Below are 24,382 nucleotides of genomic sequence, written 5' to 3'. Positions count from 1 at the left end.
CATACAAGAGCTAGGGTATAAGCTAGAGGTGCAGGGAGAATTCACAAGAGACACAGTGGGGCAGAACAGGCAGATCCGACTGAAATATACTGCGGGAAGCAGCAGACAGGAGTGGTCTGCTGCACCATGTGGGTTAGCTCCCTGCTGCAGTGGCTTTTGACAGCCTTACAGTTCTGAGACTTAACCCTTTGTACCACCAGGGAGACCCCGAATATCATCTCTTATGAACCAATGCTTGTTATGAATGTCATTGTCAATAATTTTCTGAAAATATATCAGCATTTATTTCAACTACAAAAGAAAAAGTTATATAGAAGAAAAAACTTCAGAACTTTCAGTAGTATTTTGTATGGTATCAACATTTCATTGACATGTCACAACAGTCTCTTTTCTACCTCCATCAGTGTCTCCTCCGGCAGTTCAGGGGCTTCAAAGGTGATAAGCCCCTCTAGGCTGGGAGGGGAAGCACCATAAGGCATGTATCTCAGGCTAGGAGCTGCCTCTGCTCCTGGAGGTGAAGACCCCAAACCTGGCCCAGGAGGGGAGCCCACACACACACGGCCACTTGCAGAGCACAGGGAGCCTCCGGAGCTGCTGGAGCCCACTGCAAGGAAACAGGACACATGACAGTGTCTAAACTGAGTTCAGAGTTAGGGACACACACTCACTCCTACCATTGAAGGAATAAGGGAAAGGTTTTCCACGTTCACCTTTATTCCTTGTCTGTACATGTACCTTATAGATGTCACCATAGCTAATTTTAGACTATTTTGTTTTCAGCAAACATATATATTTCTCCTTGCTGTTCCATAGTATTTGATTTAAAAAAAAATTACAAATAACACTCTAATCAAATCCAGTTTTTCCTCTTTTCAACTGATTTCTTTGGGTTAAATATACCACAGCAGCATTATAAACAGTAATGCATTATAAACATTTCTAGTTCTTTGTAAAAATTGCCACACTGCTTTTTAAAGCAGATGTGAGTAAACTGCAAAAACACTAGGCATTACATATACATTTAATGTTTGCTTAGTAGGAGTAAAATATTACTTTCTTAAAATGGTATCTTCTTATTTGTTATTTAACACGTTTAATAACCTTAAAACCAAGATTATTGTAAAGTGATGATTTTAAAGCAATCACTTATATCTATTAGTGCTCATTGCTATCTCAGTCCAAATAAAAAACAGTTGACTAAAGAACACCACCAAGTTATTAGTTCTAATTCCCCTTTCATTATTTATTTATATCCTTTGCTTATTTAACTACTAATATCTTGATTAGTGACTTATTTAGCATGAGTGAACTAAAAAACAGAAGTTTCAATACATAGGATAATGTCAAATTTCAAATCCAATCTAAATACTTTAATTTTTGGTATTAATAACCTATTTATAGAGTATGGATGATGAAACAAATCTACTAGCCTGTCTAAATGTATACAAAATTAAGTGCAAAGCTGTGACCCAAAGTACAAAAAATAGTTATATATAGGTCTCTAAAAAAACAACAACCTATCATATCCAAAATATTTATTGATGTACTAAAATCAACTTTCAACATAAGCTAATATATACATAGCTACTCCATTATGGAGAAGTCATTTATATTACAATGCTATAGCAATTTTATAAAGCTTTTTTCACAAATACTGTCTCATTTACACCTCATAACCCTTTAAAGAAAATAGTTTTCTCCATTTCACTGGTAAAGAAACTAAAGCACAGAGAGCTAAGTACCTTGTCTAAATTACACTATTAGGTCATTATCAGAATACTATACTCAATGTACTAGCAAAGACTGTAGTAAAACAAACATTCCTCACCTGAGGTTGTTCTTGCTCGAAGGACCATGTGGGTACAAGTGGGGGCTGCGGCACTGTGTGGAGGAGATCCTACAGTGAACAGGACAGCTCTGGAACTTGCTGCTGTTCCTATAGGAGGTGCCAGTACAACACCACAGGTTGCTACAGGGGCTAAAATCAAAAGTTTACAAAACGTTATACTATTTTGATAGTGTTTATATCTGGGAGTGCGATTATAGGGAGATTTTACATAATTTTATGTTTATAATAAATATTCATTACTCTTAAGGTCAGAGAATTCAATACGGAGCTCCACTAAAATATTTTATAGTAATCTCTTCACAGGTATGACTCCTCCTGCCACCGAAGTCTAGTACTCAAAGTTACTTCTGTATATTTCAACTGTAGTTAACACCTGTTGAGGATAATTTGAAAAAGTGGAAACCAAGAACTGGGAATAAAAATGTGAGGTAAAGCTGAAGGGAGTTTAGGAGTTTCCAAAGCAACAGTTTTAGAAAGATAGAGAACACTGTACCAGAGTACATATGCCTAAGGATCTCATACTTCTATCTATTAGGAAGAAAGGATGTGAGACAGGCATCAAAGGGATTGATGGGCTTATCTTGGGCTAAATTACCAACCCAAGTAGCATTGATAACAGTTGTCCAAAGTTTTTTCACACTCAAGCATCTGAAAAACATTACATTTCTGAGACCAAAGAATGGAACTAGGAATTAACAATACAAATTATAAATTTGAAAGAAGAGCTACAGAGCCAGATACAAAAAAAAAAAAAAAAAAAAAAACCTGCCTCTAAATGTCCATCTTATCTACAACTGAGCACAACAACTCAAAGCACTGAATTAACAGGAAACAAGGGCCTCCCTGGTGGCGCAAGGGGTTAAGATGCAACCTACGAAGCTGTCTACAGCCACTGCAGCACAAGTTTGATCCCCCAGCCGGCCAGGGAGCAACCCACATGGCGCAGCAGACCTCCCCTGACTCACCCGCTGTTCCCCTCAGCAGTGTATTTCAGTACATCTGCCTGTTCTGCTCCCCACTTTGTCTCTGGTGACTCCTCTCACCCGCCCCCCCCCACCTCTGGCCTGTACCCCAGTGCTTTTATGCATAAACAAATAAATCTTTTTAAAAAATAGGAAATATTGTCTAAAAAAATTTAAAAAATGATAAATATTAAAGTAAAAAAATAAAAAAATCTGAAAAATAAAAATATTAAACAAATAGGAAACAAGACAAAAATCTTAGGAGCAAGAAGACAGAGGAAATTAATTACCTATCATTATACAAGATGTATAAAATGACATGATATTCTATTTATTTATCATAATACCTTTTTCTTTTAAAGAAGTCCTTTCACTTTTCATTTATAGCTTTTTTTAAAAGAGATTTATTTATTTATGCATACAAGAACTGGGATACAGACCAGAGGTGCTGGGGGTGAGAGGATTCACCAGAGACAGAGTGGGGAACAGAACAGGCAGACTAACTGAAATACACTGCTGAGGGGAGCATGGCGAGACAGGAGAGGTCTGCTGCTCCATGGGGGTAGCACCATGGCTGGCCAGGGATCGAACTCGTGCTGCAGAAGCTTTGGATAGCTTCACAGTGCTGTGCTTAACCCCTTGTGCCACCTGGGAGGCCTGTATTTATCATAATATCTTGATTCTATTTTAGTAGGCATAAAAAGTAAAGATGTTCATAGGCATAGTTTGAATCAATGATCATATTTCTTTCCTAAGGTCTTACATTTTTCCTACGGTCAACGGTTTTTATTTTCAGAAACTGCAAACTTCACAGAAAGAGAAATTGAAAGAGAAGAAACAGAGATAGAAAGAAATTTGTAATTCCAAATGATGATAATAAAGTTCATGTGGAAGAAAGCAAGAAAAGAATAAAAATTATCAAAGATGCATTATATGCCTAAGTATAAGGAAAAAATCTGATAGCATCCCCTTAACATGTAACTTAAATTGTAACACATATTCATGTAGGACTTATAAGCTCTATAAAATTTAAGTTTATTTGTAAAAAGGAATGAGATGTAATGTGGTCAGTCATGCAAGCTGTTTTTCAAAAATTGTCTCAACTTCTAGTGACCTAATGACTTCTGGTAAAAACAACACAAAAAAGGTGATATGTAAGGAGTATTACAGATATGTTCTGAACAACCAGAACTGATCAAAATAATTTAAAAAAAAAAACGCTTTAAGTCTCTGGAAATTGTTCTGAAGGCATACAGGAAATGAAGACACAGTTATTCAATAATATCTACTACATCTCAGTAAAGGCTATGTCTTACCAAGTTTCATATAGAAGGTCTAGGCCAGTAAATCAAATACTAGGGTCTATTGCCCTCAACCCAGCTGTCCTGTCTGGCAGAGTTTCCATGCCAGGAGAGACAAACCAAGAGGACCAGAGGCTTCTACCCCTACTTAGAATCCAGGTCACATCACTCTAAGAAAATGGACTACTGTTTTCCCAGCTCCAGTGTAACTATGCTGAGAATTTCTCTAAGGGATGGGGGAAGTCAGGAACAGAGAAATGTGAAGTTCACCCCGTGGAAACTGACATTATTTGAAACAGATCATGGAGAAGTTTATACCTAAGGCTCTGTCAAAACAGTGAAGATTTTGATGGTAAGCAAATAAGTTAAGGCTGGTAGAACAACTTGTTAGTGTGAGAGCAACAAGTGAACAAATAGATCATCTAAAAATTTAACAGAGAACCTGAGACAGCTAAGAAGAGCATCCCTGTAGTAAGAACAAGACTCAAAGAAGACTAACCTCAAAGTTTACTTCTGTAAAAGGGTCAGAATTTAGTTAGAAGAAATTGTGGAACAATTTCTCCCCCAACCATTTATTGTCAAAGCAATAAAGCAATCAGCTGACAATTAGTGAATGCTACCAGCTGGATATGAACAGAGGTGGTTAGCCTGAGAGATCAGAGAAAGAGTCACAGTGCTAGAATCACTGTTATCCCAGGTGAGTGTGGTGAGTGTACGCATGCCCAAGTATATACACTCTGAGGAATGACATCAGAGGCTTCACATTGCGGAAAACAGACTCACTGAAATAGTTTGGCCAGGACTAAACAAGACAAAAATGGCAAACCAAGGGGAAGTGGGTAGGAGAATTTTCATCTAGTATTGTCACAACGTTATTACACAAAATGTCCAATTTTCAACAAAAATAATTATGATATATGCAAATAAGCAATAGAGTCATCATACACATGAAGAGAATCAGGCAATAGAAACTGCCATTGAGAGGGCTTAAATGTCTAACTTAGCAAACAAAGACTTCCAAACATCAATTTTAAAGAAATTCAAATAACTAAAGGAAACCATACTGAAAGAAGGAACGAGGTCAATCTTCAGAAGCGGGAAAAGACAAAGAAATGGATTCTTCCTTAGAGCTTCCAAAAGGAATGCAACCCTGCCAATTCCATGATTTTAGCCTGACCATTTTAACTTCTGAACTGCAGAGCTGTAAGATAACACATTTGTATTGTTTTAAGCCAATGAACTTGTAGTGATCTGTTACAGCAGCAATAGGATACTAATGCATACGATAATAACCTGCCTAAAAAGAAATCAGATTTTTCTTACCTATATCCATTGGGCGCTCTGTATTTAAACTATCTGTGCTGCATTGATGTCCTAAAGGTGCTTTTCCTTGTTGATCTGATAACTTCCCAGTACTGACAGATCTAAAAAAAAAAATGATGTTAATAATGGAAAAATGTACTTTTTAAAAATCCAGATATTTAAGGGCAGTTTTAAGCCAAGTGACCGGGTTAATGGAATGTCAGGGTAAAGTATGCAAAACATAGGGACCAAACAATTCAAGGTAGTGCTACACATCAATAACCAAATAACCAAAATAAACAAAAGACAGAAATAGAATATTCAGGAAATTCAGGAAGAGCTATGTATTTACTTGGTGACAGTCAGCAACCACTGTTTTTAGAAATTCCAGATGTATACAGTTCATGTAATTAACTATATGGCATAAACAAGCTACTAAGCTATCAATAGTTTGGTCTGGTTGTTTTATAATAGAGACATATATACTATTACAGTTTTCATGTTTAAGGCTAGAAGGAAATGGAATCTTTTACCTGCCAAATACTGTCTTGTTCTGCTGCTCAGACTTCTGCCTCTCATTTCCTTGTACTAAGAAACAATGAGAGCATTCCCGTGGGTCACTCCCATCTCTAGAATGCCCTTCAGAAGGCCCATGACGAGTAACCAAAGCTAGCAGGTTGGAAGACGCTTGCGTTTTAGGGATTTTGAAAGGAGCTGTGGTCTAAAGAAATATATGTAAATTATTTACCAGCACATATGAAGCACTCACAATTGTCAGGCACACCTATCAGGATCATAAACTCTGGAGTCATTCAGACCTGGATTCAAATAGTTACTCTTCCTGCTTACTACTTCATATTAGTTAAGCCTCAATTTCCTCTTTTTTAGGATTTACTGGAATAAAGTATATAAAGCATCCAGCAAGTAAAGGGCTTAATGTGGCTCATGGCACATAGCAAATATTCAATAGCTGTTCTCATAAGGAATCCTTTCTATAAACTACTTAATTACTATTTTTTTTTAAGATTTATTTATGCATACAAGAGCTGGGGTGTAGGACAGGGTGTGGGGGAAGAAGGGGGTGAGAGGATTCACCAGAGACAAAGAGGGGAGCAGAACAGGCAGATGTACTGAAATACACTGATGAGGGGAGCAGCAGGTGAGACAGGAGAGGTTTGCTGTGCCATGTGGGTCACCTCCCTGGCAGGTCATCTCCCTGGCCGGTGATAACACTTGTGCTGCAGTGGCTGATGACAGCTTCACAGTGCTGAGCCTTAACCCCATGCGCCACCAACGAGGCCCCTTAACTACTATTTCATGACCTACTATTGAGAGTTTCACTAAGTGACCCTTGGAACTGCTGCCTCACAATCCAGTTATAGTTTGGTTGAGCATCCTGAAGGGACCTTAAACTGACTTTAACCTTTCATGAAAGACCAAGGAATAACAAGCAAATTTAAATCCCTGATATAACTTCCCCAACAGACTTTGTGATCAAGAGAGACCTTCCCTCTCTATACCCTATAAATAAGATCCCTGAGGAACATATCAGAATCCCACTCTTTTGGTTTGAATTCACCAACCCAGCCTTGGTTCAAGAAAAATCACATACGCTAGTAAAGACATGCACCCAAGGTTTTGTCTGTCCCTCTGCCTGCACTCTGCCTTGACCTTCCTTTAGGTACTACATACTTCTCCCAGGACCTGTGACTTAACACACTTCTTTATTTTAATTTCTCTTATGGTCTACTGTTGAACTACAACCCAACATTAGGAACCCTGTGTGTTCCACTTAACAAATGTTAACTTAACAATCATAAAACCTACACAATGTTTTATTGAAAACAAAGGAATGGATAAAACCAATCCAAACAAATCATAGAAATCTGACTATAGGACTGAGGCCACCAGAAGGTGAGGATAGGGAGTGAAAGGGAGAAGAGGGACTTGATGGGCTATGGTGGAAGATTATGGGTGCTTTGGTGGTTGGTATCATGTGATAACTTGGTAGAGGTGTGAATGTGTACCCCTAAAACATAAACAGTATTGTAAACCACAACACATCAAAAAACATTAAAAAATGATTTAATAAACACACCTTAGTAGGAGAGCCTATGATTGTTGGTAGAGGAGTTCTAAAGAACCAGTCAGAACTCCGTGGAGAGGACCCCAGATGCTTGGTGGGAGAGGTCCCAAGGCTGCCAGGCCGACTGGGCTGAGGTGAGTAGCTGTACCCAGTCCCAGCATGTGATGGACACACAGGGTCAGAGTGCTGCTTTCTGAGCTTCTGCTTATTCTGGTAGATGTCAGTGAGGGTGGGGGCACTCTGCAGTCTAGCACCCAATAAGTGAGACTGTGGTGACGGAGCCTGTGGCACCGGAGAACCTACAGAGTAAATGGAAGGCAATATTCACTCAAAGTTAAGAAATACAGGGCAAAACTTAAGAATTAAGAAGATAAACTTAAAATGAGAATGCTAATAAATGCCTTCCTTTTTGTGAGATATTCCAAAAGTTGATACTTGGCAAGACACTATTTTTTGGCATTATTTACAAAACCTTGACAAGTATATTATCATTGTTATTCTCAGGTGGCAGGAGTTACTGAAGATGGGTACATTAACTGCTTTAATCAGCAGCTTGCAAATAAGTCAGACTAATGTAAGATCCTACTATCACCAAAGAGAAATGTAATGGTTAAAGTTAATGGAAAACTACAAAACCTATACTGAACAAGATGATTTCTGCTCTTTATACGAACACATAGTTGGGTATATTATTCTTTTTGTCTAAATGTAACTATTTAGACAATGTTATTATTCTCTTGACCTGAAAATAACTATGTATGCGTATTTTATGTATTTTGTAAATTTCATTGAGCATCATTTAAAACTTAAAGTATCCACATCCTGCACAAAGAAAACACTTGTTCGCAGATATTCTGGCCTCATAAGAGTACACCATATCAAGAGCCTGGGAGATAGGGTCTTGATCCCATGAACGGTTGCCAAAAGTAAGGAAATCCCCCTCTGCCAAAATCTTGTTGCCAACTTAAGGTCCATTAAGCTTTATGCTCCAGTTACGAATTCTTTGGAATTCCTTGCAAGTCAAACTACCACCAGTAAGTTTAAGGACATACAAATCTTCTTAGTGATCTTTAATCATTGTCTTTCCAAAAACAGACACCAACTAGAGTTTTTCCTACTGACTCCTCCTGGTTTAATCTCATTCTAAATTTGGTATTTAATCTTTCAGACCTGGATTCTCCCATACATGTATATGTCTACACACAAATAAGTAACATTAGTGGTAAAATGTTACAATCCTGAGTTAAGCTTTAGTTTTTTTTTTTTTTTAAGATTTATTTTATTTATACAAGAGCCGGGTACAGGCCAGCCCAGATGTGCGGGAGGGTGAAAGGATTCACCAGAGACAGAGTGGGGAACACAACAGGCAGACTGACAAAATACACTGCTGAGGGGAGCAGTGGGCAAGACAGGAGAGGTCTGCTCGCCATGTGGGTTGCTCCGAGGCCAGTGGGGATAGAACCGGCACTGCAGAGGCTGCAGACAGCTTCACAGTGCTGCGCTCAACTGCCTGCGCCACCAGGGAGGCTCCCTAAGCTTTGTTTTTAAGAAAACATAAAATATGAAAAATTAAACTTAGACACAGGATTTTAAGAAACAGAATTTCTTTAACTGACCAATTCCTCAAATACACATGAAATAAAATATGCATTGTAAAAGTGTGATTTACACATCTTTTCCAGGCAAATATATTCTCATCATGAATCCCTTATATGAAGGATGAATCCTATATTGCAAATACAAAAAAGCAAATAAACATCTCCTTTTTCTCTGACACTAACCAGCAGCTCTTATCAAGAACAGTATTAATTAAAACAATGAAATTGCATTTTCTAGATTGATTTTCATTGTCTCTGTGACAACGACCAAAATCGAGCTAAGTCAATTCTCAGGTTTATTTCATAAAGCAATCATATACACAAAAGGAGACATTCAATTAGCTATATGATATGCTAAAAGAGATTGGATCAAGATTCTGAAAAATAGAACAGAGAAAATATTTCATATCAATTCTCTCCTTTTGATAAGGCTAGAAAAACAGAAATCAAACCCAATTATCACAGGATTAAAATTATTAATATATCAAATACTTATCCTACCTGATGAGTTTCTACTTCTGGATTCATGGCCCTGAGGATGCCCACAGCAACAATGACTAAATTGCTCAGGTATGGTACCAACTATGAAGAGGGAAATGGAGAAAGGAGAAATGATTCACAATCAGTGAAGGATAAGAGACAGGCAACACATGCACAACTGTAGAGTACATAATAGTTTACTAATTTTAATTAGCAAAAGATTTAGTTCAGCTAACATTTATGGAGTGACCAATGTACTGGGCACTTGGCACACTGTGATCAGAAGAACCACATAACTTGCCTTGAAATAAAATCACTAGGAAATAAAGCCACATAAACAAATCAATGCCTGTAACAGGTATGTCTATGACAGAGAAGTACAAAGAGTTCGTACAAAGTATTTAGGACTTGTGAAGCTGCAGGGTCATAGATGAATGAGAACCAAGTTGCTGTTCCCCTGTATCCACCACTTCCTGCTGTGGTCTGCTCCCTAGAACTGCTATCAGTCAATGACTACATATCATAGACTAATTTAAGGTCAGAGAATGTGGACAGCTCAGTGCTTGGGGACATTCCTTCAGTTTGGCTAAAACCTTAAAATTCACTGTAGTCAGAGATTCTTCCCTCCCTTCTCCCTCACAGGCAGTCAAGCCTGTATGGTGCTCTGAAAGGGGCATCCTGTTTCCTCCCCTTCACCCATCACAAGCATTTTCTAATCACTCTCTTACATATCTGTGCATCTACCTTTTTTATACCTACCCCACTTGAGAATCAAAACCAAGAAGCGGGAGAGTTGGCAAAGGCTTTAGGGGGTTTAAATAGACAAGGATTAGCTTGCTTGAATGCCAGGGTGAGGTTTGGCACTTGTGTTTGGAGAACATGGAGTGCACCTTGGGCACTGCTCCAAGAATGAGGGATGACCATGATTTCATTTGAGCTAAACAGTTGCAAAACCATTGCAAAACACACACACACACACACACACACACACACACACACAGTCCACAGCAACAAGTGATGAGGTGATATAAACTTTTTCTTAATGAAACATCATTTTGTTTTTGCTTTTTTAATCAGGAGTCCTGGGTACCATTTCAAATGTTCTAGCTTTGCTTCTTTCTGAGATTTCCCGCCCATCCTAAATCCTACTCCAGCAGTTCTGACTGAGGGTGGGGGCACTGTCCTTTTATAAGTAAATATATCTACTTTTTGAGTAATTTTTGAGATCTGCCACTATTTGGCCTAGAGATCTGCCACCACTAGGCCTGCTCTCGCACCACCTATTCTCCCAACCACTTCAGTGCTCTCATAGATTATTTAATTGCAGTCATCTGGTCTCTCTTACATACAATGAGGTTGAAACATTTTTGCTCTTAGTTTCACTAGAAATGTAGTTTGGGATTTATTTCTGTTTGGTTGAGGTTTTGGTGTGGCTGTTGGTTCATTGTTTGCTTTGGTTTGTTTGTGTTTACATTCTCATTGTTGTGGTATACGGTTTCCAGGAAAGGTCAGAAGATCTATAATGAAGCTGCTACCACATTCCTCCTGGATCACTCAAATTTATAAAGGCTAAAGATAATAGTGTATATAACAGGCATTGGGTTACATTCATGACAGTCTTCCAGCCTGCTTATGTACGTACTTCAATCTAGGCTTTCTGACTTTGTGCTTAAAGTACAAATCTATGGAAATCTTTTTTATTCATAAGATCCATTTATATTATTGTATTTCTAAGAGAAGGCCTAATAGGTTTATACAGAGATTCTCAAGAGGAAGTTGGAGGGAGGGATACGACTCCCAATCATTTGAGACTCACTGCCACAGTGAACCAACGCTTCTAAAGAGCATCATGTCACAATAGTCATAGGAAAAAAAGGTTGAAAACAACTACTTTAAACTCTCATTACCCAAAGGGGAAGGTGAATAAGGCCTGGAAGACCCAGTAGAGAGTCTTCGTCCAACCGTCTGAACTGTGTCTGCTGGTGCTGGAGAGCAGGAGCCCAGCCGGAGGAAGCCCATAGGGCTGGTATTAGACCTTCGCACTACTGCAGATCTGAAAAAATAAAATAAAATTATTCCCTCTCTGGTAGATTCCAGAACACTATATTTCTTTTTCTGTGAAACTTCCCAACAATATACCCTGAAGAAGATTTTTTTTAAAATATGTAACATAATCATTAGGAACCAATATAAAAAGCATAAAATTATAGTCTCCCACTGTGCCTAATCCCAAACTTTCTCAGTACTACTCAAAAGGTTTTCGCTGTTTTTAGTTTCTAGTATGTTCTTCTAGAGTTCTTTAATTCATATACAAGTAAACTCAATGAACTGTTTTATTTTCCATTTGTTTTAAGACTAAGGGTCATATACACCAAACCAACCATTTTCAACCTTTGTGGTCTTAGATCTCCTTTATGTTCTTAAATTATTGAAGATCCCAGAGAGAGAGAGAGTTGTTTATGCAATTTATATCCATTGATATTTACTATATTAGAAGTTAAAATTGAGAGTTTAAAAAATTCATTAAAAATAAATTTTAAGGGCCTCCCCGGTGGTGTAGCAAGTTGAGTGCAGCTCTGTGAAGCTGTCTGTCGCCTCTGCAGCGCCAGTTTGATTCCAGGCCTGCCAGGGAGATTCCCACAGGGGGAGGCAGACCTCTCCTGTCTCGCCTGCTGCTCCCCTCAGAAGTATACTTTGGTCCTTCTGCCTGTTCTGCTCCCTGCTCTGTCTCTGGTGAATTCGCTCACCCTCCCACACCTCTGGCCTATACCCCAGTGCTTGTATAAATAAATAAATCTTTAAAAATAAATAAATGCATTTTAATATGTAACATAAGATTATGAGGAGCCTACCTTCGAAAACAAAATATATTCGTGAGCAGAATGACATTATTTTATATATTTGCAAATCTCTAATGTCTGGCTTAATAGGTAGCAGCTGAATTCTCATAATTGTTTCTCTATTGAATCTATTACATGCTATTTTGGGTGAAGTATATGAAGAAAATTTAGCTTTACACAGATTTATAACTGGAAAAGGCAGGAATATGTTGGTAGTCTTTCAGTTACACCTGTAATACCCTTTTTTGAAACTACACCAAAACTTAGCACTGGTCTTTTCAAAAGATTAGTTTGATTCTAAAACTATATTAATGAATTTTGTACCCTGTTATTATATTCAAATCCATTTTTTGCATATATTTTATATTTGAAATGGGTCTTTTCTTTATGCATAACCTTTTTACCATTTGGTCATTCAGGAAATGCTGGCTGACTGAGCTATGCAGACTTCCCAAATGTTGACACATTACACACTATCAAAAGTCACATTCATACCAAATATCACACCAATTTTAGCAGAAGTGCCTGTCAAGGCACACATAAGCTGTGAAGATCACAATAGTAAAAAGTCTACTAAAATTCTAAAATTTGCTCTAGAGCCCAAATTTTATGGATACCATCATTTGTTTTCTATGAAGTGACAGACTGATTCAATTTTTGACAAAATGGCTGGCATACTCAAACATAGTTACACACATTCCGAAACTCAAGGTAGAGCTTTTCAAAGAGACATAATTTTTACTGCTTCATCAAGAGCATTCCTTTGTACTGAAAATGTAAAGTACTAAATAATACAAGACTAACAATAGTTTACACTACCTTAATGCATACTAAGCACAAGCAGTTTTCCCATTATTGCTTTTGCATCATCAGTGCATATGTCAACACAGTGGGAAAAAAGCAATCAACCTCATAGTATTATAAAAATACTTGTGATCCCCATGTTCAGCGAAATAAGCCAGAAAGAAAAAGAAAAATACCGGATGGTCTCACTTATAGCAGGAATCTAGAAAACTTAAATAAGGGACCAGGAAAATGAGTAACTATAAGAAAGTGAAAATCAAAATCAACAAAAAACTATGAACCAAGACACTCTATGGGAGGTAGGGGGCGGGGAGGGGAGGGATTGGGGTCAAAATAAGGGGGTTGCAATCGTATGGGGAATATAAAAATAAAATTTATTTAAAAAAAATACTTGTGATCCCATGGAACCTCTAAAAGGGGGCCACAGACCACACTCTGAGAACTATTGGTAAACACAGTTGCTCTTTTCATTTTATAATATACCCTGGAAATTTTTGTACCTTAGTACATAAAGAGTCTCCTTACTTTTCTTGGAAGGTCCTTCATTGTCGTAAATGGACTGTAACAAACCAGTCCCTTTCTGGTGGGGACTTGGTTTATTTCTCATCCTTTTCTATTACAGAAGTTAACAACTTTGCATAAATTTAACTTTATACAGAGACGTGGACAATAGAGTTATAGAATAAGTTATCAGAAGTTTTAAGTTCTGGGTCAAAAGACTTATGCATTAATGATGTTGACAGATTAAAAAATAATTTTGACAGATATTGCTAACATACCCTTCATAGAAGTTTGCTCAATGTTTTCCCTTCATTGAACTATTCATTTAATAGTCCTTTAAAACAAAATCTATGTCCTCCAATTATGAAAAAATTTTTCTTGATTATTTCATGGAAATTTCCTTACTCACCATCTTGATTTTTTTTTCTTTCTTTTTTAAATAAAAAAGGGCAGATTTATTATAAATAAGGGGGAGAAGAAAAAAAAAGGGGGAAGAAGAATAAAGGACAATTGCATAAACACAAGCGGGCAGAAAGAGCTGCCCCATCTTACTTTTCTTTCTGGAATGTCTGTATTAATTAATCCTTGAAAAACATTTTTTGTTCTTATTTGCCATCTTCTTTGATTCACCTATTTTAGATATTTTCTGAACTTTGTCTTCCAACATTTTTTTAAAAAAGATTTATTTATTTATTTATACAAGAACTGGGGTATAGGCCAGAATCGCGGGAGGGTGAGAGAATTCACCAGAGACAGAGCAGGGAACAGAACAGGCAGACTGACGAAATACACTGCTGAGGGGAGCAGCGGGTGTGACAGGTGAGGTCTGCCTCGCCATGTGGGACCCTCACCTGCTGGCTGGGAACAAACCAGCACTGCAGAGGCTATGGACAGCTTCAGTGTGGCGCTCAACCACCTGCACCACCAGGGGTGGCCCCCAACATTTATTTTTTATTTATTTCTGTTATTAGATTTTGCAATACCCAATAGAGTTTTTTTTATTGTTTTAAAGATTTTTTTTAAAAGATTTATTCATTTATGCATACAAGAGCTGGAGCGCAGGCCAGACATATGGGGGGAGTGAAAGGATTCACCAGAGACAGAGTAGGGAACAGAACAAGCGATCCACTGAAATATACTGCTGAGGGGAGCAGCGGGCGAGACAGGAGAGGTCTGCTGCGCCATGTGGGCAGCTCCCTGGCCTGGGATCGAACTCATGCTGCAGTGGCTGCAGACAGCCTCAAAGGCCACATCCCAATGCCCTGCGCCACCAGGGAGACCCTCTTTATTGTTTTATATAGTATTTTGTTCTTATATGGAAGCAATCTCTCAGGGCACTCATTTTTTAAAATTAGTTTTCTTTTTATTTCTTGCTATTTCCACCAGACTCAGTTTTTCTGTTTTTGCCCTTATGTCTCATTTCTATCCCTTCACTGTACCTGCATTCTGTGAGATTTTAGGTCTCTCAGAGGTACTGTGGGGCAAAGTGACTCTCCTTTTGCCAAAGCTCTGACTGTCTGCACACTTATACGTGGTCCTCCTATGGCAGGCATCCCTCTTTCCATCCTCTTTTTGTTTTCCAGAAACTTACTGAAATTTCTTACCCTAAAATAGGAATTTATTCCTACTTTACTTGTCTTTGTGGGCTTAAACCTTTACTACCTTAGTGAGGTCTTAGGATTCAACTTAATGATTTTTCAACTTTCCAATGGTACAAAAGACACATGCATTCCACAGAAACTGTACTTTGAATTTTGAACTTTTCTGGGCTAATGATATATAGTATGATAAACCTCTTGTATTGCTGGGCATTGCAGAGAACTGCATCTCTCAGTTGGCCAGGCGCTCACGAGGATAAATAATTTTCTGCCAAGTATTCTCCAGCCGGATCAAAAAAGAGAAATTGATGACCCTTGTTGCTATAGCATCCCCATCATGTAACAACTAATTTTAGTTCAATGCTTCAAACATTCTGCAGGCCCAGTGTGCTTTCAGTTAATGGTCAGTACTCATACCACCATTCTGCTTCACTTTCAGTATAATACTCAAATATTACATGAGATAGTACAGACTTCACTATAAAATAGGCTTTGTGTTTAAAGATTTTGTCCAACTATAGACTAATGTAATTGTTCTAAACATGTTTAACATAAGCTAGGCTAAGTCAGGTGTATTAAACGTAATTTTTAACTTAGAATACTTTCAATTTAGCAATGCATTTATTGGACATAGCCCCATCATAAGTAGGGAAGACCTTTATGTAAACAACAGATTTGTTGTACTGGTGGGATTTCCTCTTTTAACAAGTTTTTCCTCAATTCTTAAAAAATAATTATATTTGTGGACAAAAATGTACATATCATATTATGTCATCCTGCCAACCTTACTGTCTTTTAACTACAATACACAATTTGTTTTTATTATTGAGTTGTGTACAGTTCTATCATATACACATGTAAGCAGTCTACATTAACAAAAATTTTTAAAGGAAACATTAACAAAATTTTTAAAGGAAAAGATTTAATAAAGGGGAAAAAAAAAAGAACAGTTTACCTTGGAGAACCATGTGGATTTGTGCCAGAGCTGGCAGTAGAAGTAAGATTCTGCTCTATGCGCTGATAATTCCTTATCTGAGTGGGAACTGGAATCGGTGCTGTTTCACTGTAAGGTGACACGGTAGGCTGACACTGCCTGCAACCATAATTTATTAAAAAAGGAAAGAAATATACCAGTAAGACCGTTTTTCTCTCTTTTGACCCACTGTGGATATTTAGAGAAAATTCTAGAAGCTAAATGAACACTGTTGTACATGAATAAGTTTGTCTTTATTTGACCCTTAGTTTAGTTACTCTGTATTCCACATACTAGTGACACCATCTGGCATTTTACTTTCTCCTTTTGACTTATTTCATTTAGCGTTATCCTTTCCAGCTCTATCCATGTTGCCACAAATACCATGAGTTTATTGTTTTTGATCGACGAGTAGTATTCCATTGTGTGTGTGTGTGTGTGTGTGTGTATATACACACATACCACAATAGCTGATGATGATATCCAAATATTACCACCATTAACAATAAATAAATAAAAATAAATCAAATTTGGCTTATGAAAAACAAAATAAAAAAGAAATGATCATCTTAAAAATATAGAGGAAACCCCCAAAATGACATGTCTTTTAAAGAACATTGACAGCAGGTAGAGCACGAAGAACTGTAACAAGTACTGTAAAACCACTCATCTACAGAAACAGGAAAAGTCCATAGGTTGGCAAAACATGGTTTCACCCTCTTACATTTTGCTATTTGTTACTATGTGGGAGGGAAAAAAAAAATTCCTAGGGAAATATGTCGGATAAAAGAACAGGAAGTTCAATAGCAAAGATGACTAGAATGTTTACAAAACTTATGAATGCAGTAGCATTCCCAAGGAACTCTTGACTGTTATGAGGACTGGGAGAAAATTTTTGCACACAACACTAATGATAAAGGACTGATCACAAAAATCTGCAAAGAGCTGATGAGACTCAACAACAACAAAGAAAATAATCCTGTCAAAAAATGGGCAGAAGAGCTAAAAAGAAACTTCTCTGAAGAGGAAATGCAAATGGCCAACAGGCATATGAAAAAATGTTCAACATCACTTGTAATCAGGGAAATGCAAATCAAAACTACCATGAGATACCATCTTACACCAGTGAGAATGGCACATATATTAAAAAAACTAGCAACAACAAATGTTGGCGAGGGTATGGAGAAAAAGGAACTCTTCTGCACTGTTGGTGGGAGTGCAAACTGGTCCAACCACTATGGAGAGCTGTGTGGAGATTTCTGGACCTACTAAACATAGAGCTTCCATATGATCCAGCAATTCCACTCCTAGGTATTTACCCAAAGGACACAGAAACATCAATTCCAAAGAACACCTGCACCTCTATGTTTATAGCAGCACTATTTACAATAGCTAAGCTTTGGAAACAGCCCAAATGCCCAAAAATAGATGACTGGATCAAGAAGATGTGGTACATATATACCATGAAATATTACTCAGCATTCAAAAAAGATAAACACATGCAATTTGCAGCAACATGAATGGCGCTGGAAGGGATCATGCTCAGCGAAATAAGCCAGAAAGAAAAAGAAAAATACCGGATGGTCTCACTCATAGCAGGAATCTAGAAAACCTAAATAAGGGACCAGGAAAATGAATAACTATAAGAAAGTGAAAATCAAAATCAATAAAAAACTATGAACCAGAGACACTTTTTGGGGGGGGGGGCAGGAGGGGAGGGATTGGGTTCAGAATGGGGGGGGGGTTGCAATTGTATGGGGAACATAAAAATAAAATTTATTATTTAAAAAAAAAAGAAAACATATTGTGCAACTCTCAAAGCATGTAACTGGTCTGAGGTTCATATTTTGAAGTGTTGGTATTTGGTTTCTTTAATAGCTTCTTTCTTTGTTTTTTCATATACTCAGAAACAATGGCAACAACTATTTATCTTGACTTCTCTTCATGCAAGAAAACTGAACCTTCAGTGTTCAACAACATGACAGTCAAGATCCTGCTGTTTATAGCCAAGTAAAATATCTCACTGATTCAACATTCAGTAAGTTTCTATATCTCTCTCGTGCCCTCTTTCATTTATGGTATTCCATTAGGTATCTTTTAAATACGATGAGTCATGTTTTTTATGTGTTTATGTCTGATTGTGAAATTCATTGGCGAACTGGAAAAAAAAAATAAAAAAACTTCTACTCCACAAAACAATAACTTTACCAATACTTCACTGACCAACTCTGGTGGCTGCAATCTAGTGTGCACACAAGCCTCACAGTCTCGTACATTCCTCAATAACACAACAACCAGCACAGTCATCAAGTATTAGAATGTGAATGAACAAATGCTATCTTTCTATTGTCTCGATTTAGTAGGTAAAGAATTGGTGAAGCAAGTACATCTGGGAATAATTTATACATTGTTCTAATATTTTTCCTATACTTGTTAGTCACCAAAAGGAAAATAAGGAGCTGAATAAAGATACTCTAAAAAACGTTAAGTTTAGCAAACTCATAATTCAAAGCACCTCTCTCCAGGAATCCCAAGCAACACAGCTGGTTTCTCTAATGACTCTTGAGTCCTGCCCAGCCAGCATATCAGGAAATAGACAAAGTAGTAAGTGTTCTATAAATGTCTCAGAGAGTTTCTGGACAGGACCTATAAGCAGGCTTCATCAGTTTAGAAATTCTTTTTTGGACAAGTTCTTCAAAGCTCCAGCCAACTAAAACTATTGCAGCTACTTTTCTGTCTAGCTTCATTTAACACCAATATTAAGTAAACCATTACTCAACTCCCTAAGTCCAAGGTGAGGAGAAGGAAGGTCTACATACACCCTTAGTCTCCAGCACATCCTCATCACCTCTACTACATCTTATAATTCAGAAGTTTCTCTATACAGAAAGTTATCATTGACTCACAGAATACAAGGAAGATCAAGCAGCTGGCTCACACAATCATGCCAGTGTATTTTAATTTCATGAATTGTGAGAGGAAGACAACGCTACTAAAGGACAAATAAAAAACTAGGTGATTGTGCTGCACCTCCCCCTGCAGTGACCCTCAGGGCTAATGGCTGTTGCCATGGTCCCTGAGGTCCGGCGTGGGCAAGGAACCATGCGCGCAGGGGGAGAACAGCAAACTTCCTAAGATGCAGAGAAGCCGAATGCCTGCCAAGAGATAATGACCACCAGAAGCTGCCACAAAGATGATTAAAAGAAATGCTGACCACCTGGAACCTTATCTCGCTTTCTCAAGGCCCAGAAACTTTATTCTGCTACAACTGTCTTTCTAAAATCTTTCCTTTTTCTGGTCATTGATTGCTAATTAAAAAACATACGTAATTTAATAAACAGGCTAATCCAAATAAAACATTACTAAACACTGTGTAATAATAGAACTGTTAGTTTAATAATCTTCTATTATATGCTTGACTTTAGTACCTATGATATTAACTGCATTATAAAATAAATTCACCCATGACAATTACTTATGAGTAAAAATGAGTAGGTAATAGTGATAGTGCAACTAGAAAATAATTATATAGAACAGTAGAAAGAATGAATAGCCTGTCCAATTAGGAATGAGGCTAGGTCCAGGTGTAACTTCGGACATAAATCACTGCCCTGTCAATTAAGCTAAGCCTATGAGCAAACTGATCTCTTTGATGTTCACTGTTCTTATGCCTTTAGAAAAAACATATATATACTGACCACTAACTTAATTAAAGCGCACTCAGATTTACACTCTCTCTTGAAGTGTGTCTGTTTGTCATTTCTTTAACCGAATCCCTGACCACCCTGCGCAGTCTCTCAACCCTGAGACGGCCTCATCGTCTACTGCTGTGCTGGTCCGCGGCAGATTGCATAAGAGACTCTTCAAAATCACAATCTTTATGCAGTAGATTCTCAGTTGTTCCCTCTTTGGGAAAACTCCATCAGAGGTCATTTAAGTGGTCAGGACAGCACGGACACAACTAGAATGTACCAAGAAGGATGATCAAAAGAAGAAAGAACTTACAAATTCCAAATTTCCTATGAAATCTAACCCCTGCACTCAAATGATGAGCCATGATGATTTCATGGCTCATGAAATCATGGAAATCATCACAGCATGATTTCACCCATTTATATAAAGGGAAATATAAAGGGAAATATAAAGGGAATATAAAGGGAAAAAAGCAAATGAACAAACAAAACAAAAACAAATCCTTAGTCTCTGACAACTGAATGGTAGTTACCAGAGAGGTAAGTGGGGCTAGGGAATAGGTTGAGGGGTTAATTGGTTTGATGGACATTTAATTGGAATGGTGTGATATATAGAATTGCTGAGGTGAGAAACTGTACACTGAAACTTACAGTGTTGTAAGCTGTTACTGAATAAATAAATGCAGATATTTTAAAACAAATAGCAGATATTCTGAAAACTAATACTATTATAACAAACTAAATGTAGTATAAAGTTATTTGGGCAGAACTATTTAACAAATGAACTGACAAGTATTTCCATTAGCCTAGAGGCATCACTAAAAATTGCTGACACACTAATCAAATTTCCCACTTTACTATTTTACTAATAAACTACCACATAGTTCCAAAATTGCTAGTCTCAATTTGGAGTTTTCCCAAGGCATTTTATATTGTTTATTCTATGAAAAATTCCTTCAGAGTGCCGAAATACATTAACACAATTAAGAAGCAATTTAGCAAGATGTCATAAGTATCTGGTAAACTGTGTAAATAACCTACCAGGCATATATTATCCTGCTGTCATTCAATTCAAGGTCAGTTACCTAGTCAATAACATCAAGAAGAAATTATGAATTTCTAAACCCATTTCAGAATGGATGAAATGGTGAAAACTCGAGGCAGAAAGTACTCAGATTCATTGAGGCATCAAACTACTAATAGATCTAAGAGTAATAAAAGATCCAATTACTGATTCACTGATTCATAATATCCAATTAAGATTCACAATAGAGGGTCTCCCCGGTGGCGCAGCGGTTGAGCGCTGGGTTGCAAAGCTGCCCGCAGCCTCTGCAGCGCCGGTTCAATCCCCGGCTGCCGGGCGAGGGTCCCACATGGTATGCAGACCTCTCCTGTCTTGCCCGCTGCTCCCCTCAGCAGTGTATTTCATCAGTCTGCCTGCTCTGGCTCTGTTGAATTCTCTCGCCCTCTCGTGCTTCTGACTGTACCCAGTGCTTGTATAAATAAATAAATAAATCTTTAAAAAAAAAAAAAAGATTCACAATAGAATCTATTTTTGCACTACACTGTAAATTCATTCTTACGCTCCTAACATAAGCAATGCTTTCTGAAATAGTACACTAAATTTGTGCCTGGTAATGCCAAAGTATTGTAGGCCAAAAAAAACTTTAGATACTAAGACTTCCAAGGGCTTTAGTTAACACTGTTCAACATAAACATATATCCCCCCAAACACATGTTAGAAAATGAAATTCTATCTCCTGAATTATATTTTCTAAAATATCACTATAAAGGGGCCTCCCTGGTGGTGCAGGTGGTTGAGCGCCGCACTGTGAAGCTGTCCGCAGCCTCTGCAGCACTAGTTCAATCCCGGATGGCCGCTGAGAATCCCACATGGCGTGGCAGACCTCTCCTGTCTCACCTGCTGCTCCCCTCAGCAGTGTATTTCCTCAGTCTACCGGTTCTGTTCCCCGCTCTGTCTCTGGTGAATCCTCTTACCCTCCCACGCATATGGCCTATATCCTGGTTCTTGTATAAATAAATCAATCTTAAAAAAAAAAAAACATTATAAGATGAATTAGTTTTTCGGGAAAATTTCTGACCCCTAGAAAAAATTAGTCATGCCAATACAATAAAACATTTTGAAGTAATTTCAATAAAACTGATATGCTAATGAAAAAATTAAATATACCACTACTAAAATTACAAGGATTGTCCTATGAGATAACTACTGTGATATGGAGATAATTGAATCTTAATGGTTTCATAAAGAATAAGTATTTCACCTGAATCAAAATTTTGCATAGAGCATTACTTTTATTATTCTTTTTATACTTCTATTTTCACCTGCACTCAAAATCTATGGCAGCATGTATTACTTTTTAAAAAATATTCACTACTGGGCCTCCCTGGTAGCACAGGGGTTAAAGCCTCAGCCTATGAAGCTATCGCCAGCCACTGCAGCATGAGTTCAATCCCCAGCCAGGGAGCTAACCCACATGGCGCAGACCTCTCCTGTCTCGCCTGCTGTTCCCCTCAGCAGTGTATTTCAGTAGATCCTCCTGTTCTGCTCTCCACTCTGTCTCTGATTTTTCTCACCCACCCGCACCTTGGCCTACACGCCAGTTCTTGTATGTATAAATAAAAATAATAATGTGCTATTGGCATAAAGGCAAATATAGAGACCAATGGAATAGACAACCCAGAATTAAATCCGTGCATATATGGTCAAATGATCTTTCACAGGGGCGCCAATATTACTCAATATGAAAAGGACATTCTCCTTAACAAAATGGCAGATAAACCAAATACAAGCCAAAATAAAACTGGACCCTTTCCTTACACTATAAAAACTCAAAATAGATTAGAGATCTAAACATAAAACTCAAAACTATGTAACTTCAAGGAGAAAACATTTACATTGGATTTGGCATTAAAATCCATGACACTGGATATGACACCAAAACACAGGTAACAAAACAAAAAATGGACAAATAGAACTATATCAAATGTTAAAACTTCTGTGTTCAAAGTACAAATCAACAGAATACAGACAACTAATAGCCAAGAGGCAGAAATAATTCAAGTGTCCTTCAAGTAATGGATAAGCAAAATGTGATATATACCTAAATGGAATATTATTCAGTATTAAAAAGGAAAGAAATCCTAACATCCTACAACATGGATGACTTTTCAAAACATTACACTGACTGAAATAAACCAGTCACAAAAAGACAAATGCCGTTGATTCTACTTAAATAAGATATCCAAATTAGTCAAATACGTAGACACAAGGTAGAATGGTGGTTACTTGAATCTTACAGAGAGAGAAATGAGGAATGTTACTACATAAAGAGTACTGAATTTCAATCCAGTCAAAAAATGGGCAGAAGAGCTAAAAAGAAACTTCTCTGAAGAGGAAATGCAAATGGCCAACAGGCATATAAAAAATGTTCAACATCACTTGTAATCAGGGAAATGCAAATCAAAACTACCATGAGATACCATCTTACACCAGTGAGAATGGCACATATTAAAAAAAACTAGCAACAACAAATGTTGGCGAGGGTGTGGAGAAAAAGGAACTCTTCTGCACTGTTGGTGGGAGTGCAAACTGGTCCAACCACTATGGAGAGCTGTGTGGAGATTTCTGGACCTACTAAACATAGAGTTTCCATATGATCCAGCAATTCCACTCCTAGGTATTTACCCAAAGGACACAGAAACATCAATTCCAAAGAGCACCTGCACCCCTATGTTTATAGCAGCACTATTTACAATAGCTAAGCTTTGGAAACAGCCCAAATGCCCAAAAATAGATGACTGGATCAAGAAGATGTGGTACATATATACCATGAAATATTACTCAGCATTCAAAAAAGATAAACACATGCAATTTGCAGCAACATGAATGGCGCTGGAAGGGATCATGCTCAGCGAAATAAGCCAGAAAGAAAAAGAAAAATACCGGATGGTCTCACTCATAGCAGGAATCTAGAAAACTTAAATAAGGGACCAGGAAAATGAATAACTATAAGAAAGTGAAAATCAAAATCAACAAAAAACTATGAAACAGAGACACTTTTTGGGGGGTGGGGGGCGGGAGGGGAGGGATTGGGGTCAGAATTGGGGGGTTGCAATTGTATGGGGAATATAAAAATAAAATTTATTATTTAATAAAAAAAATAAGTAAATAAAATACAAAAAAATATTAAAATAGACAAGCAAAATAAAACTACCTTCAGAATCTAGGTTGATTTAAAAAAAAAAAAAAAGAGTACTGAGTTTCAGTTTTGCAAGATGAACTTTCTCAAGATCTGTTGTACAACACTGTGAATATACTTAACCCCTTTGAATTGTAAACTTAAAATTGGCTGACAGATTTTGTTTTTTCCAA

At 37.5% G+C, this 24,382-nt stretch overlaps 1 protein-coding gene across 1 annotated transcript in view; it reads right to left on the bottom strand.

Moving 5' to 3' along the window:
• ULK2 (unc-51 like autophagy activating kinase 2) overlaps nucleotides 1-24,382 on the bottom strand; it is an 82,895-nt gene that overhangs the window by 8,537 nt on the left and 49,976 nt on the right. Inside the window, exons 15-22 of the mRNA XM_037494849.2 lie at nucleotides 16,277-16,414; nucleotides 11,486-11,631; nucleotides 9,600-9,680; nucleotides 7,513-7,799; nucleotides 5,948-6,135; nucleotides 5,436-5,536; nucleotides 1,829-1,978; nucleotides 396-604 (exon numbers count right to left, since the gene is read on the bottom strand). Coding sequence (XP_037350746.1) covers nucleotides 396-604; nucleotides 1,829-1,978; nucleotides 5,436-5,536; nucleotides 5,948-6,135; nucleotides 7,513-7,799; nucleotides 9,600-9,680; nucleotides 11,486-11,631; nucleotides 16,277-16,414 — 1,300 coding nt within the window. The remainder of the gene's footprint in view (nucleotides 1-395; nucleotides 605-1,828; nucleotides 1,979-5,435; nucleotides 5,537-5,947; nucleotides 6,136-7,512; nucleotides 7,800-9,599; nucleotides 9,681-11,485; nucleotides 11,632-16,276; nucleotides 16,415-24,382) is intronic.

Source organism: Talpa occidentalis, unplaced genomic scaffold (genome assembly GCF_014898055.3).
Source record: "Talpa occidentalis isolate TD23 unplaced genomic scaffold, MPIMG_talOcc4v2.1 talOcc4.7, whole genome shotgun sequence".
Classification (NCBI taxonomy): Eukaryota; Metazoa; Chordata; class Mammalia; order Eulipotyphla; family Talpidae; genus Talpa; species Talpa occidentalis.
This window is presented reverse-complemented; position numbering and strand designations above follow the sequence as displayed.